This window comes from Peromyscus maniculatus, chromosome 5 (assembly GCF_049852395.1).
Source record: "Peromyscus maniculatus bairdii isolate BWxNUB_F1_BW_parent chromosome 5, HU_Pman_BW_mat_3.1, whole genome shotgun sequence".
Lineage (NCBI taxonomy): Eukaryota > Metazoa > Chordata > Mammalia > Rodentia > Cricetidae > Peromyscus > Peromyscus maniculatus.
In genome coordinates, this window is record NC_134856.1 from 62,189,255 (window position 1) to 62,203,530 (window position 14,276).

At 40.4% G+C, this 14,276-nt stretch overlaps 1 protein-coding gene across 29 annotated transcripts in view; it reads left to right on the forward strand.

Annotated features, from left to right (window-relative positions):
- Pard3 (par-3 family cell polarity regulator) overlaps positions 1–14,276 on the forward strand; it is a 552,281-nt gene that overhangs the window by 316,630 nt on the left and 221,375 nt on the right. For all 29 annotated transcript variants that reach the window (XM_006982509.4, XM_006982506.4, XM_016001065.3 and 26 more), the window contains 4 exons: positions 441–569; positions 3,021–3,059; positions 11,291–11,479; positions 12,161–12,331. In XM_006982509.4, coding sequence (XP_006982571.1) covers positions 441–569; positions 3,021–3,059; positions 11,291–11,479; positions 12,161–12,331 — 528 coding nt within the window. The remainder of the gene's footprint in view (positions 1–440; positions 570–3,020; positions 3,060–11,290; positions 11,480–12,160; positions 12,332–14,276) is intronic.

Genomic DNA, 14,276 nt, shown 5'->3' on the forward strand with positions numbered 1-14,276 from the left:
TCTTCATTTTCACTGAAGCATCAAGCGTTTATACTAATGTATTGCTGCTGTATTCTTCCGAGAGCACGGCCCCTTTGTGTGGCTGTTGGGAAACCTGTTATGCACAAAGCCATGCAAGAGCTCAGTCCTCATAGCAGCTCCATGTTGACTCGACCTCATGGTTGCTGTCTCTTAATGGCATTCTGCCTGTGAAGGCTGGTGGTTGTGGTTTCTGGTTTCTGGCTGAACACTAAAGGATTTATTGCTTCCTCCCTGATTCCTGGCTATCTGGTGGACTTCTTTTATGAGCCACCAATGCTTCCTGGTTACCTGTTCATGACCAAATTTTTCATGGAAAGAGTTTCCCTTTAGTAACAGATGGCCTCAGTTCTGGATCTCTGGCTTTTCTTCTGCTACTTGTCTGGACAGGGTTCTAGCTAAATATCTTCTCTTTGTTTTAGGTCAATGGAGTAGATTTAGCAGGCAAGTCCCAGGAGGAAGTTGTTTCCCTGTTGAGAAGTACCAAGATGGAGGGGACCGTGAGCCTTCTAATCTTTCGCCAAGAAGATGCTTTCCACCCAAGGGAACTGGTGTGTAACCATAGGGCAGATGGAAGACTTCTGCACATGAGCCAGTGATCTAGGCCACCTACTCACTGGTGAATGCTTATGGAGACTTGTCTTAAGGCGTTTCTATAGTTTTTAATTTCTTCATGCATAGCTCAATGCAAACATTCTTAATTATGCCAGTCTTAGCAATAGATGCCTCAACTATGAATGGATGACTGTTTAATAAACAGCTTGTAAGGAGGGTTTTGAGATATTCGTGTTTATCCCTGTAACCTCCCAGCTAGACTGACTGAACCAAAGATGTCAGTTACTTCATAACTGACACCGCAAAGGCGAGAGTTGAAATACTGCCATCTCTTCTTCTCATGTGACAAATTCTCAGGTTTCAGATTTTTGTAGTAAATACAGCTAAGCACAGTTAATGGTGCTTCCTGTTTGGTTACTAAGGAAACTTACAGAATTGTTGTTATGAAAATAAAAAGATGTAAGAGGCAACACGTCACAATCACAAGCATAAGTGACCTTATTTGGAAAAACAACAATGACATTGTTTATAACTCACCTTTGCCCTCTATGCTGACATCCATTAGGCACAGACAGTGAGATTGTATTGGTCAGAATAAGATGTCGAGAGTAAATGTAGTTCTGAATACTCTTTTGGGAAAAAAAGGTGTTATTTTTATTACTTATATGTAACTTATATGTATTTATATATAAAAGAGACTCATTTAGAAGCATCGTCTTTATCTTTTGATGTGCTGAGAAGATTGTTTTGGCTCAAGGTCAAGTAGCATCTTAAATATTCCACAAGGCAGGTTTGCCCTGAGCCTTCCCAGAATGTTTGCCATCTCCTTCAGCTAGCTGCTAGCATTGTGTAGCCGAGACAAGTGACAAGGTTCAGCCTATAGTTCCCAAATCTGTCATACAGATCTGGTTTTCTGAAGTTACACAAGTGTGATACATCATGGTTGATACATTATTTATGAAAATTAGTTATTTATTTAAATGGCTATTAAAATAAAGCTAAATTTCTGGTTACACACAGACCTGAGAGTCTTCCATGGTTTTTTGGGGATTTAAGACTGTGATAGGGTGAGACGTGAACACTTGTGTTTTAGATTGATTTTGAATAAATTATGAAAACTTCGTCATAGTTAACAAATGTTTAATGCATTATTTCTCAATTGAAATTCAGTTTTCCATTTTCTCCACTCTTATCCAATTTTGTGTTTAAGATGCCACCTGATCCTAAATCTGGGATGTCTCTATTCGATTGCAAATGAGCCCTCACCAAAGCACCAGCCTCCCCTGGGCAGGCAGGAAGCTGGGGTTCTGCCTGGCACTCTCAGGCTGCCTGTTGGCCTTACCAGGGTGCCAAGCTGCAGTACTGCTCCTCAGCAGTCTCACGGGGGAGCAAGTGCCAGCCTGGGGTTAGGCAGGTTCTTCTGGGCCAATTTGGATCTTCCAGGCTTCTGTTTCTTCCGTCTGCTGCTCTTGTTCCCCCTCCCCCACGGTTATTTAATTTATTGCTTGTGAGCTTTTCATTAAGGACAGGGCCAGTAGGCTGTCAGTCTGTTACACGTGCTGCAGCTGCTTTCTGAGACTTAAAATAATAACATCCTGAAAAGTCAAAAGGAGTGTTTAAAAATAATTCTTAACTCCAATTAATGTAGCTCTCGTTGTTTGGTGGCGTCTCTGTTTCAGTCCTGTGGATCTTAATCTAAATACTTTAAAATTAGTGTTTGTCTTTTGTGAAAAATTAAATAAACCAAATACCAACCCTTCATGTTCTATATTATGTGGGAAGAGTTACATTTGTTCCCTGTGGAACACATTCCGATATCAAGTTGTGTTTCCGTCTGTAGTACTGACTACTTTTCTTTGTGGAGCTGTCAAATGGCCCTGTACTTTAAGCCTGGGGTTGGGGTGTGGAGACTGCAAACACATTTAGAGACAACAGTATATTTGGAAACTGTTTTTGTGGTTTCTTTTCCTGCACAGAAGCTCATGAGGTACTGTGAATGAGCTGGTAAACACATATATCTAGAAGAACTGCTGAAATACATGTCTAAGACCTGACGCAGTCTGGAATATATATAGTCATATGTCAGCCATCTTACAATGACCCTTCTGACCCTTCATGTATAGTTATGGGTTTATTGTTGGTATTATTATTATTATTATTATTATTATTATTATTATTATTATTTTGTTTTGTTATTTTTCGAGAGACAGGGTTTCTCTGTGTAGCACTGGTTGTCCTCGAACTCACTCTGTAGACCAGGTTTGTCTTGAACTCAGAGATCCGCCTGCCTCTGCCTCCTAAGTGCTGGCATTAAAGGCGTCCACCACCACTGCCTAGCTTAGTTTATGACTTCTAAAACAACTTAATCTTCTCTAATAAAATATTGTGTGCCTGGACCTTGATGATGAAAATCAGTCTTTACTGATGTTTCTCTTTAATTCTTCTAGAATGCTGAACCAAGCCAGATGCAGATTCCAAAAGAAACGGTAAGAAATCTGTCCTTAGAGATGTTCCAAAGATAAAGGGCCCACTTGCTAATTCAGTATGATATTATTTGTCCCTCCTCTTTATCAAGGTGATATATTTTTAAAATAATATACTTATTTACTTCCATATTGTGGGAGGGGCCTGGAATGGGGGGCTTGTCAAACAAACTCCATAAAAATGTTAATGTTAGAATTATTCTCTATTCATTTGTAAAATGTAGTGAGGTTAAGAGAGTATAATATAACGTGTAATCAGGAAAGATATGATGATAGATCAGTAATTAGGGTAAGCATAGTTGTCATAATAAAAGGGAAGGGGAATATGTCAGGTGTTCTGGGCTAAAGTTCAAATACAGATGCAGCTCAGCCATGTCCGTTTTAGAAGACTAACCCTAATTCACACTGGAAATTAAGGGTAGTCTGCATTTTGGCCTGCACCAAACCACACACTGTCTGAAGTATGAGATGTGTTGGTCTCTGTGATGATGTGCTGCGTGGATGTAAGATAGGAGATTTAATATGACAATTAATAGTCAGCTTAAAGTTGGGATCTTGCATATGAAGTAATACAGAATAAAAACATTCCCAATCTCAGCCAATCCCGGGACTCAGAAGGTAGGGGTATGTGGAACTCTGTGAATTTGAGGCTAGCTTGATCAACGTAGTGAGATCCAGGATAGCTAAGGCTATATAGAGACCCTGTCTCAAAAACAAACAAACAAACAAACAAACAAAAAAACCACCAATATTCACAATGAGTACTGTTACTATTTGTTTCCAAAATTTATTACCAAATAGGTAAACCAAAACCATCAGCATATAAAGGCTTTAGGTACTGTAATTAACAGTATTGGTTGTTTAAAATGTAGATACATAATCAAGCAGCTTCAATAAATAAAATGCTACTTTCAAATATTTTATCGTTTAAAAACTGCTTAGCAAGTAAGACCTCAGAGCAGAATTTGGAAGCAGCATGCAGAATGTGACACACCTATGAGTATAGATTAGGAAGAGCCACAACCTTGAGTTCTTGATTAGAGAATGATTCAGCCATGATAGCCAATGAAAACCACAGTGGTATTACACATGGAGGATGTTAGTGAGAGAGGATAGATGAGGAGATCATTCTATTTGGCAAAGATAATGGAAAGCTGTGTAACATGGACCAGCTGGGATTGCCAGAGTACAGGCAAGCAGGCCACCTAACACTGAGGAGCAATTCTGGAAACATAAAGATTGTACACCTGTACAGATATGTGTATACATTTAGGCATATGTATGTTTGTGTCTGAAGATGACATTTCAAATTAGTAATGAACTATGGTTTACTCAGCTTTTAGAACAACCGCATGTTCAGTTTTTAAAAAATGGTTTATTTACTTAGTGCTGGGCTTGACCTCATGCAAATACTGAACAGCCTATCTCAAAGCTGAACCCAGAGCCAGCCTTTCACGCTCTTTTACTACCTATCCCAGTAAGTCCTAGTTGGTCATGAATTTAAACCTCAAAAGTTCTAAAAAACCTTGAACAAAAGAAAGTGTGACACATTTGGTTTACTTTGAATAAAACATGCCTATCACATAAAAGGCTGACTCACGGGCAGCATCCCCCTTCCCCACTTACAAAGGGTCAAAATGCCAGTTTCCAACTTCACAAGAATATGAAGTATACATATAAACTCCATCCTCTTGTCCCCATTTCCATGAGACATCAATAAATGACTGGGGATCTTGAATGCCTTACTAGATAATAATCTTTGCAGTTGATAGTTTATCCAAATGTCAGCTAATAAAAGTGTTCTGAAGGGTTAGCTGTGATGTTGGGTACATTGGGTATGCTAAATGCATTTCAGGTTTGCAATATTTGAGCTTAGAATAGGTTTATCTAGGTATAATTCCACGGTGAGTCAAGGGATATTCATGTTCCCATACATCTTTATGTGTACATATTTATTTTTATCTTACTTAGTATTAGTATTAGCCGTAGCTATAGCCATATCCTGAAGCCTTTGTAATATAAATACTGAGGGAAGGATTTGCAGCATGGCTATGGGATGAATGACATTTCTCTGTGGCTTTGAATCTCACTGACTTCTGTGGTTTTTTCAAAGCATAATGTGATTAAAATCCTTTGTCTGCCTGCACTGATTTTTACCCAGTCTTTGCAGAATGTAGAGGTGTTGGAAAGACAAACAGAGCTAACTCACTAAGGAATTGAGTTGACATTCCTCTACTGTGAAAATGACTGCTTAATGTTTTTGACATGTTTTCCTTGAAATGTTTTCATCAGTTATCATCTATGCAGTATAGTGATAAACTTGGTACCTTTATAACATGGACATTTTTTAACTTTAAAGTTTTTTTTTCTGCTGAGCTCTGTAAGTTTTAATATAATCTTAGAATGTTACAAGGCTATTCTGAATAGATCAGTCACTGTATCTAATTTTTTTTTTCTGTATTGTCAAAATTCCAGGAAGTTCTCTTCACGTACCTCCTCCATTGTAAACATTTTGCTATATTCAACATAGTTTTCACCCTCTTTTCCTCCACACAGTCTGTATACCATTCTCTCTGTAGCATTTTTCTGAACTGACAGTAAATTGTTTATGTGATTTTGCTTTAATCCTAAGTTCAAGGACATTTTCTTCTGCAGCTGTACTCTGGTTATCAAAACCAATAAACTGGCATTGGTTGCATAGTGCTGTAGGTACCAATAGTTGTTTACAAAACAAATGAACAATAAGTAAGAATGCATCTCTAGGCTACAGTCTGACTCAGGTCATGGTGTGGCATGGCATTGGTCATCATGCATCTGTAATCTTCTGTCTGGACTAGTTGTTTGTTCTGTCTTCATTTTGCATGTTTGGAAAACTACTCTAAGAACATTTTTTTAAAGAGCACATCATTTTGAGAATATGTCTTAACTTGGGTTTTTCTGATTTTTCTCTGGGTACGTTTCTGGGCAGATCCTGGAAGTTAATAACCATTATAACTGTCAAACAAAAAAAATTAAATTCCTTAATAATTATTTGCTATTCATTGACTAAGGAAAGAGCCCAGTAAGTCCAAATACAAGATTATGATTTAATACGCAGGCCTGGTGGTCCTAGCACTGGGCAAGCTGAGGTAGGAGGATCTTCATGCCAAATCCTGCTGGGGGTCGGGTCGGGTAAAGCCAGCCTAGGAAGCTTAAAAGACCATGTCAAACAAAACAAGACAAAAAATTGATGGGTGGGGACATTGAGGTTGTCGCTCAGTGGTAGATCCTAGTTTGTGCAACACCCTGAGTTCAATCCCCAATTACTACAACTATAAACAATAATAATGAATAAACAATCTAAATAGTGAGTCTCAGAAAGATGGGTTCAAATAACGTACACCATTGTTTATCTTTCCTCTGATACATAAGAATATGAAGCTAGGCATGGTGACACATTCCTGTAATTTTATCACTGCGTAGGTGGAGATATGGGGATCACGATCTCGAGGTCATTTTCATATACATAGGGAGATCACAGCAAGCCTGGTCTATAGGATCCTATCCCAAAGGAATTTTTTTTAAATCAAAATACAGATTTTAAACTTGATTTGTGCTTAGTATATACAAATTTTTTAACTAAGATAAATTCTATTTTTAAAAGTCTTCCTTTTAATTAAAATGACAAAATTCTGCTCATATTTGTTTACAATCCCTGCACAGCGTGTTCTCTCTTTAGCTCTGTGAACATTTCTTGGATGTGCTGGTGACTGCTCTTCCTGATAGCTTCATGAGCTTGTCACCCCATGCTCAGCCACATCCCGTGACCCCAGTCCTATCCCTTGCCCGCCAGCCTCCCTCGGTCTTCCCCATCCACCCTGTTTGGCTTTGTTTTGTGTGTATGTCTGCCACTCCATTATTGTGTCATTGAGGGAAGAAAATTAAATGGCACCCTAGATTGCTTGATTACAAAAATAACATTGACTATAGAAAATTCATCCAAGCAAAAGAAAACTATAATCACCTGCAGTTCTCTGACTTTATTGTCATGATATTGATGTATTTGCTCATAATTTCCATCTTATATGTAGCTAATCTGTATTCTGTCCCATGGACCTGTGCTAGAGCCAGTAAATGGCATGTCCTTCGCACCACCTAAGACTGATATCAGACCATCCCCTATGAAGCTTCTTGTTGACACAGAACAGAAATTAAGCAATTTACAAAAGACACTGTCAGGGCTTTGATGGGCAAAGTACTGGAAGTTAAGCAAACCCTTATTTTCTACAAACCCAAATTTCCCATCATAAAAATATTTTAGACACTGTAAGTGATTGAGTGATAGATGCTCTTTAAGTGCATGATAATTTGCTTATTTCGTGTCAGACATTTAGAGGCTCTGTTTGGGGCAGTTGTAATAAAGGCCATCAACATCCCTGCAGATCTCTGTATATGGCTGCAGTCAATTTTAATGCAATATGCAATGAATTTAGAGGCTCCTCGGTTGCCTTCTGAATGCTCTGTTTATGCATTCACCTGTCATTCCAAGACATATCCTTCCCTCCCTCCCTCCCTCCTTCCCTCCCTCCTTCCCTCCCTCCCTTCCTCTCTCTCTTCTTCCCTCCCTCCCTCCCCTCCATTCCTCTCACCCTTCCTCCTTCCTCCCTCCCTCCATTCTTCCCTCCCTCTCTTTCTCCCTCCCTCCTTACTTCCCTCCCTCCATTCCTCCCTCTCTCCCTTCCCCTCCCTCCTTTCCTGCCTTCCTTTCTCTCCTCCCCTCATCTCTCATTTTGAAGACAACCTTTCTAGTAGCTCAGGTTGACCTTGACCTCAGGGTCCTTCTGCCTCAGCCTTGGTTCTAAGGTTACGGGTATACACCACTATGCCCAGTCCAAACACATCCAGTTCAGCATGTTGCCACATGTCATTGTTCTGCAGAAAGCCTTTGACACATGGGTAATTCCCGTTTAGTTTGCACTTTTTTGTTAACTTTGGAGAACAGAACTCCCCTGTTATTCTGTTCTTTCTTAGTGAATGGCTTGCCCACCTTCCTTTTGGATTTGATGTGGGAGTCTGTCCTTCATTGGTACTTTACCAGGGATTTACAGACTGTAGACGTTAGCTCAGTAGAGCAGGACTCCTGTGTGAGAGCTTTGTGAATGTAGTGCCTTCATGAGCTGTCAGTGCTTCTCCCTTCTATGGTGTGCTGTGTTTACAACTTGTCCCCTTTGTTTTCCTTCACAATATTTTATGCACATTTGTCCACTGAGGCCCAGAGATTTGTCCTTTCCATTTCTTTAGGAAAGGAAGGTGTATTTAGGGTGCACTGTAAATTCACAGTCCCTCATAGACAGCCACGGTCTCAGAGCTACTGGGACCATTGTTGACAGAAGAAAAAACACTAGGACCTGGTGAAGGCTAGTGACTATTCTTCCTCACTGGACTCGGGGGATACCCTTCTGCTTCTCTGAGGATAATGGGAAACTAGATGGCTTTCACAGATCCTGTGCGGCAGGGCCCCTATTTCTAATATGCTTGGCAAAATGCTCTTTGTTTCTGGACATTAAAAGGCAAAATTGCCAATGGAGAAGTGGGCAGTGGGGGAATTGCAGTCAAGTTTGATGGGAAGCTTGTTCACGCTCTGCAAACACACACACACACACACACACACACACACACACACACACACACACACACACACCCTAGAGATACCTATTGTTCACGTGCTTGCGGAAGTGAACAGCAAAAATGGCTTGACCGTGTTGGAGAACGTGTTACCATTTGTTTGGAAGTGGGAAACTAGAGCCCACTGGTTGGGAAGGCTCAGCTTCAGTGCATGACAAGAAGGTTGAAAGTAGTTTCTCCCCGGTCAGAACACAGAGATGCTGTACACAGCTCAGCTTTGTGGAGATTTTTTTTTTTTTATAATGTCGCATCCCAAATGGTCTTTGAAGAGCAAACTCGTAAAAGTTACTGCCAAAAAAACTAATTTCTAAAAGCTGGTGTTAATTTTAATCTTGTTCAGGAGCCAAGTGGATTAATAATGAAATGCTAATGGCGCTTACAGTGTCTCCCTTCAATGTTCTTAATGATAATAAAGTCTCAAGGTTTGATAGGAGAAGTGTAAGAGACAACCCCCCCCCCACCTCTGCCGCCCCTTGCCGTTTTCCTAGTAAGTGAAACTGCCAAGCAAGGCGGTGGGGGAGCGCGCCCACCTTGATTAGCCTTTTTCTTCATGAATTCGCTCAGCTCCTTGTCTTGATTTTTCAAGTAGGAAAAAAAAAATGAGAAATTTTAAGCCTTTGTAAAAGCATTATGGAAATGTTGAAATCAGTCAACATGAAAACGCCAAACTGAAGATCTAAATCAGTCAGTGACAATTACAGTCCTCTGGATTTGAGGGAAGGAGCAGCAAGGGTGAGTCTTTCCTTGTGTTCACTAAATGCTGCTGAGATTCCTTTATCTTAGCAGAAGGCCGAGAAGCTACAGCTTCCATGGCCGCTCAAATGCAGGATTCTTGGAATAGAAATATGAATCGACCATATCTATTTTATCTCTTCATTGCTTTTTTCCAGATACAAAAGACAATGGCGTGGCTTAGATTTATTGATGCTGGTTTTTTTCTTTTAAATATTGAAATCCACCCATGTGGTATGTTCTTTTAAGTTTAATTGTTTTGGTTGTCTGTAGTGCTGGGATGCACCTGGGTCCTTGGACATGCTTGCTAGGCCAATGCTCTTGCATTGAGCTGCTCCAGACCTCCAGATGGTATATATTTATATTTACATTAAGACTGTAATAGTCATTCACAGAATAATTACTTAGTGTTTTAATTGTTTTGCTACAGATAAAGCAATGAAAATGAAGTGAACATTTGTATTTATAGAGCATCACATAAGTATAAAGATATTTATGTATAATAGATGTGTGAAATATCAATATTTTGATACGGTTATTTGACCTTGATTTGTCTCTAATTCACTGGTTTTGTTGTATTGAATTGTAATTATTCTCTGGGAATATTATAAAGATTAGAAACTGTTTACAATGAGCCGAGAAGCTCAATTTTATGGTAAATATTTACTTTACATAGACCATGTCTTTTAAACATTTATTTTCATTTTTTAGTGCATACTTTTCATATTCTAAAAAGATTGTGGTCATTGAAAACCTCCTCCTCCTTACTTACTGTTAGGCTATTCTTTGAACTATTTTCAAGAATGTACTCCTGTGTGGCTAGGCGTATAGGCCAGCTGCAGACTGCTTCTGGACTGCCTTTCATGAGGCCCCCACTTTATCATCGGTGACCCAGTCTCTCTCTCTCTCTCTCTCTCTCTCTCTCTCTCTCTCTCTCTCTCTCTCTCTCTCTCTCTCTCTCATACACCACACACACACACACACACACACACACACACACACACACACAAGCGGATATATATGCTCAAATACATGTTAACCCTGAATGTCAGCAAATTTGAAACATTACTTTTCAGGTAATATTATTTTGGATTTTAAGGTTTTAAAATAGCACATTGTTTGTATTTTTTAATCACAGTTTTAAGAAATCAAGAGTACATATGAAAGCCGCAAATTCTCTTTTAATTATTTTTATCATTATTTGATTTGGGTTCTTGGAATATTACAAAAATTGGGTTCAGTGCAAAGAAAAATGAAGAAATAATCCCTGTTCCCATGCTCTATAATAACCAAGTTTGATGAGTAATCAAGAATTGCTGTCCATTTGGGACAAGTGATAGTTCATCCTGCTCTTGTTCACTGTAATTGATGGCTAAGTGGATGTAGAAGCAACATTTCAAAGTTGGGAGAAGAGAAGGACCAAGTTCCAGGCTTCACTGGGGTCCTCTCTAAAATGGATGCTTGAGGAGAATTCTGGTTTATCTTGACTTTTTTTTTCTTTTAAACTGTGTTTCTATCCTAGTTTATAATAGAACAGGACAGAGATTATATACTAGCCCCAGACTTTAGAAGTCTGCCTATCCCTCTGCATTACCCCTGTATTTCTTAGAACCAGTTGCAACATTTGGTGCAGCATTGATGTGAGTACAGCCTGAAGCTACTCACAGCAAGGGTCAGCTGTAGTCCTTCAGGACAGCTATCCTATCATCATGGATTCTGTCTTGGGGTGGAAATACTCTGTCAGTGCTGATCAGAGCACGGTCATTACAGGTCTTCAGTGCGATCGCTGAAAGAGGCATTCATATCTGAATACCCTGTCCAATTCTTTCCCCCTTTAGAAAGCTGAAGATGAGGACATTGTTCTCACCCCCGATGGGACCCGGGAGTTTCTGACTTTTGAAGTCCCGCTTAATGACTCGGGATCTGCGGGGCTTGGTGTTAGTGTCAAAGGGAACCGTTCCAAAGAGAACCACGCAGATTTGGGAATCTTCGTGAAGTCCATTATTAATGGTGGAGCTGCATCCAAAGTAAGTGCCTGCCAGCCTGGTTCCGTCGGCACCCGCTGGCAAGGGTTTCTCCCCTGCTCCTTTCTGATCTCCACACATGTTCTGCTAGTGACATTTTCATTCTTTATAGAATCCCTGCCTGGACCAAACACCAAGGAAAAGGTCATAGTGATATATTATTTGGGGAATGGAGCTCATCACTCCAACTCTTCATTTGAATGTCACATGACCGACAGTCTGTAGTCTTCTCTTAGTCCAGTGAAGATGTGTGCAGAGGCTAAGCCCAGGTCCCGGGCTGGGGCGAAGGTTCTTTTTCTCTTGCCCCTGCTGGTAGGTCATTTGCTCCTTCAAAGCCTAGACTAAGTTTCCCGGCTGTTTGTTGAGAGCACTTTTCTACAGTTGTCTTGATCTTCATGGATCTTACTTGTAAATTAGCTTGATGGGTGTTTCTGAAAGCAAGCAAGTGATGATCTCTTTGTGTTCTTTGAATTAGTATTCCATTTTAGTTAGCAGATTATACTAATGACTCAGGGATGCCTAAAAGACTAAAGCAGACAGAGGCCGCCACAGCTGCTTACAATGTGATTAAAGCCTCCGGATCCTTTTTTCTTTCCTTTTTTGTTTTAATTATTTAAACTTAGGGAAGAGCAATCTCTTTTGCAAACTAGTCAGCAATACTGACTTTCCCTGCCTTCCTCACAGGATGGAAGGCTGAGAGTGAATGACCAGCTCATAGCTGTGAATGGAGAGTCTCTGCTGGGCAAAGCCAACCAGGAAGCCATGGAGACTCTGCGGAGGTCCATGTCCACTGAAGGAAACAAGCGTGGCATGATTCAGCTCATCGTCGCCAGGCGGATCAGCAAATGCAATGAGGTGAACACAGGGTGTCGCCTAGAAAAGCCGCCACTTATCTCTGTGGCGTGCTGACATTGTGTGGGCTTGTCTGTAGATGATATTTTTTTTTTCAAACACTGTTCTCATGTCACCCAGGATAGTCTGAACGTTCTGTGGAAGGTGACTTTAAACTTCTGATCTTCCTGCTTCCCCTTTTCCTGTGCTAGAGTTACCAGTGTGTACCACCATTTTTGGTTATACAATACAGGGACCAAACCCACAGCTTCCTGCATGCTTGGCAAGAGCTCTATGAGCTGAGCTCCAGCTCCAGACTCATTTGTTCTATTGATTATGTGGTGAAGTCTTTCCAAACTTCTATGAATATTCCTACTGCAACTCACAAGATAACATCTCAGAGCTGCCTACAGCTAGCTGAACGTCATCTGGAAAGCAGGGCCCACAGTCTGTCTGATAGCTAGGAGCTAACACCTTGCAGGAGGTGTTAACTCTCCATGGAGTGAGAGACCCAGGAAGAAAGAGCTGCTTGCTTTGCTTATGTGAAGTGGCATGCCTCTGTCTAATTGTATAATAGAGAAGATTTGCCTTTTATCAATGTTCTTTTGTGAATGGCTGGTGAAGAAACTTCTTTGTCCTCCAGAGATGAGTAGGAGATGCCTGCTCTCTCTTGCATCTGTGGAGCTGATTCTTTTGAAAGTACTGTTTTCTCATGGATCTCAACTACAGAATGTGTGGCAGACATACAGAGCTGTTCATACCATGCCCATCACCCAGGGTTTGTTGCAAACAGATAAAATCAAATGCTGGCAAATGGGATTAGCAGTGATTGTATCCAGGGCATCCTGTTCAGGAAGGTTTGATTCTTGACTTTCCTAAATGAAAGGAAAGAAATTTTCTCTCAAAGTAGATCATTGGAAAGGTAAAAAACAAATGATACATACATCTGTTTGTAAATACTAACAAGCTATAGACTAGATGATACTCAGTGATGTAGTGTCCATAGATAATGGGCCAAATTCTACAAAGGAGTGTGTTGAAAATGTAAGCTTGGTTGTTTTTATTCTCACTGGTGCTCCAGGTCCCACATTTCAGAATAAAGTAAATTATAGTCGGAGTCATAGAAACTGGAAGTTGAGCAAAGAAGCATGCATGTAGAATCCCAGGGCTGAGATGTTAAGATGGAGGCAGAGACAGAAGGCTCTTTGGAAGCTTGCAGGCTAGGTAGCCTAGTATGTGCAGCAGCAAACAGTGAATGGTATCCTCTTTCAAGCAAGTTAGATGGTAAGAATCCACAGTCACTCAGAACCACATCCATACGATGGCTCACTTGCACCCACACTCACACACAAATGCATGTACCCACAGAAGCAATCAGAAAAATGCATTTAAAAAAATGGCCCATGTTCCTCATTTTAAAGCAACATTATGGTCACTTATTGGGGCCTGTGTTATACTCTTATTTTGCAAAGTGCATGTCTTTGGAGCATGGTACTATCAGGTAGAAGAAACTAACCTCAATGGACCATTAGCTTATGCTTTGTTTTAGTTACTGTTCTATTGCTGAGAAGAGACACCATGACCAAGGCAACTCTTCATAAAAGAAAGCATTTAATTTGGGGGCCGCTAACAGTTTCAGAGGCTTAGCCCATTATCATCATGGCAGGGAGCATGGTAGCAGACATGGCAGGCATGGTGTTGGAGAAGTAGTTGAGCGCTACATCCTGATCTGCAGATAGAAAGAGCCTGGGCCTGGCATGGGCTTTTGAAATCTCAGAGCACCCCTAGTGACATGCTTCTTCCAACAAGGCCACACCTCCTAATTCTTCTAATCCTTTCAAATAGTGCTTCTTCCTGGTGACAAAACTTCAAATATATGAACCTATGGAGGCCATTCTTATTCAAACCAACACATGCTTGCATTGTTTTTATTTGCCAAATGTAGAATGAGCTAGCCATAATTATTAAG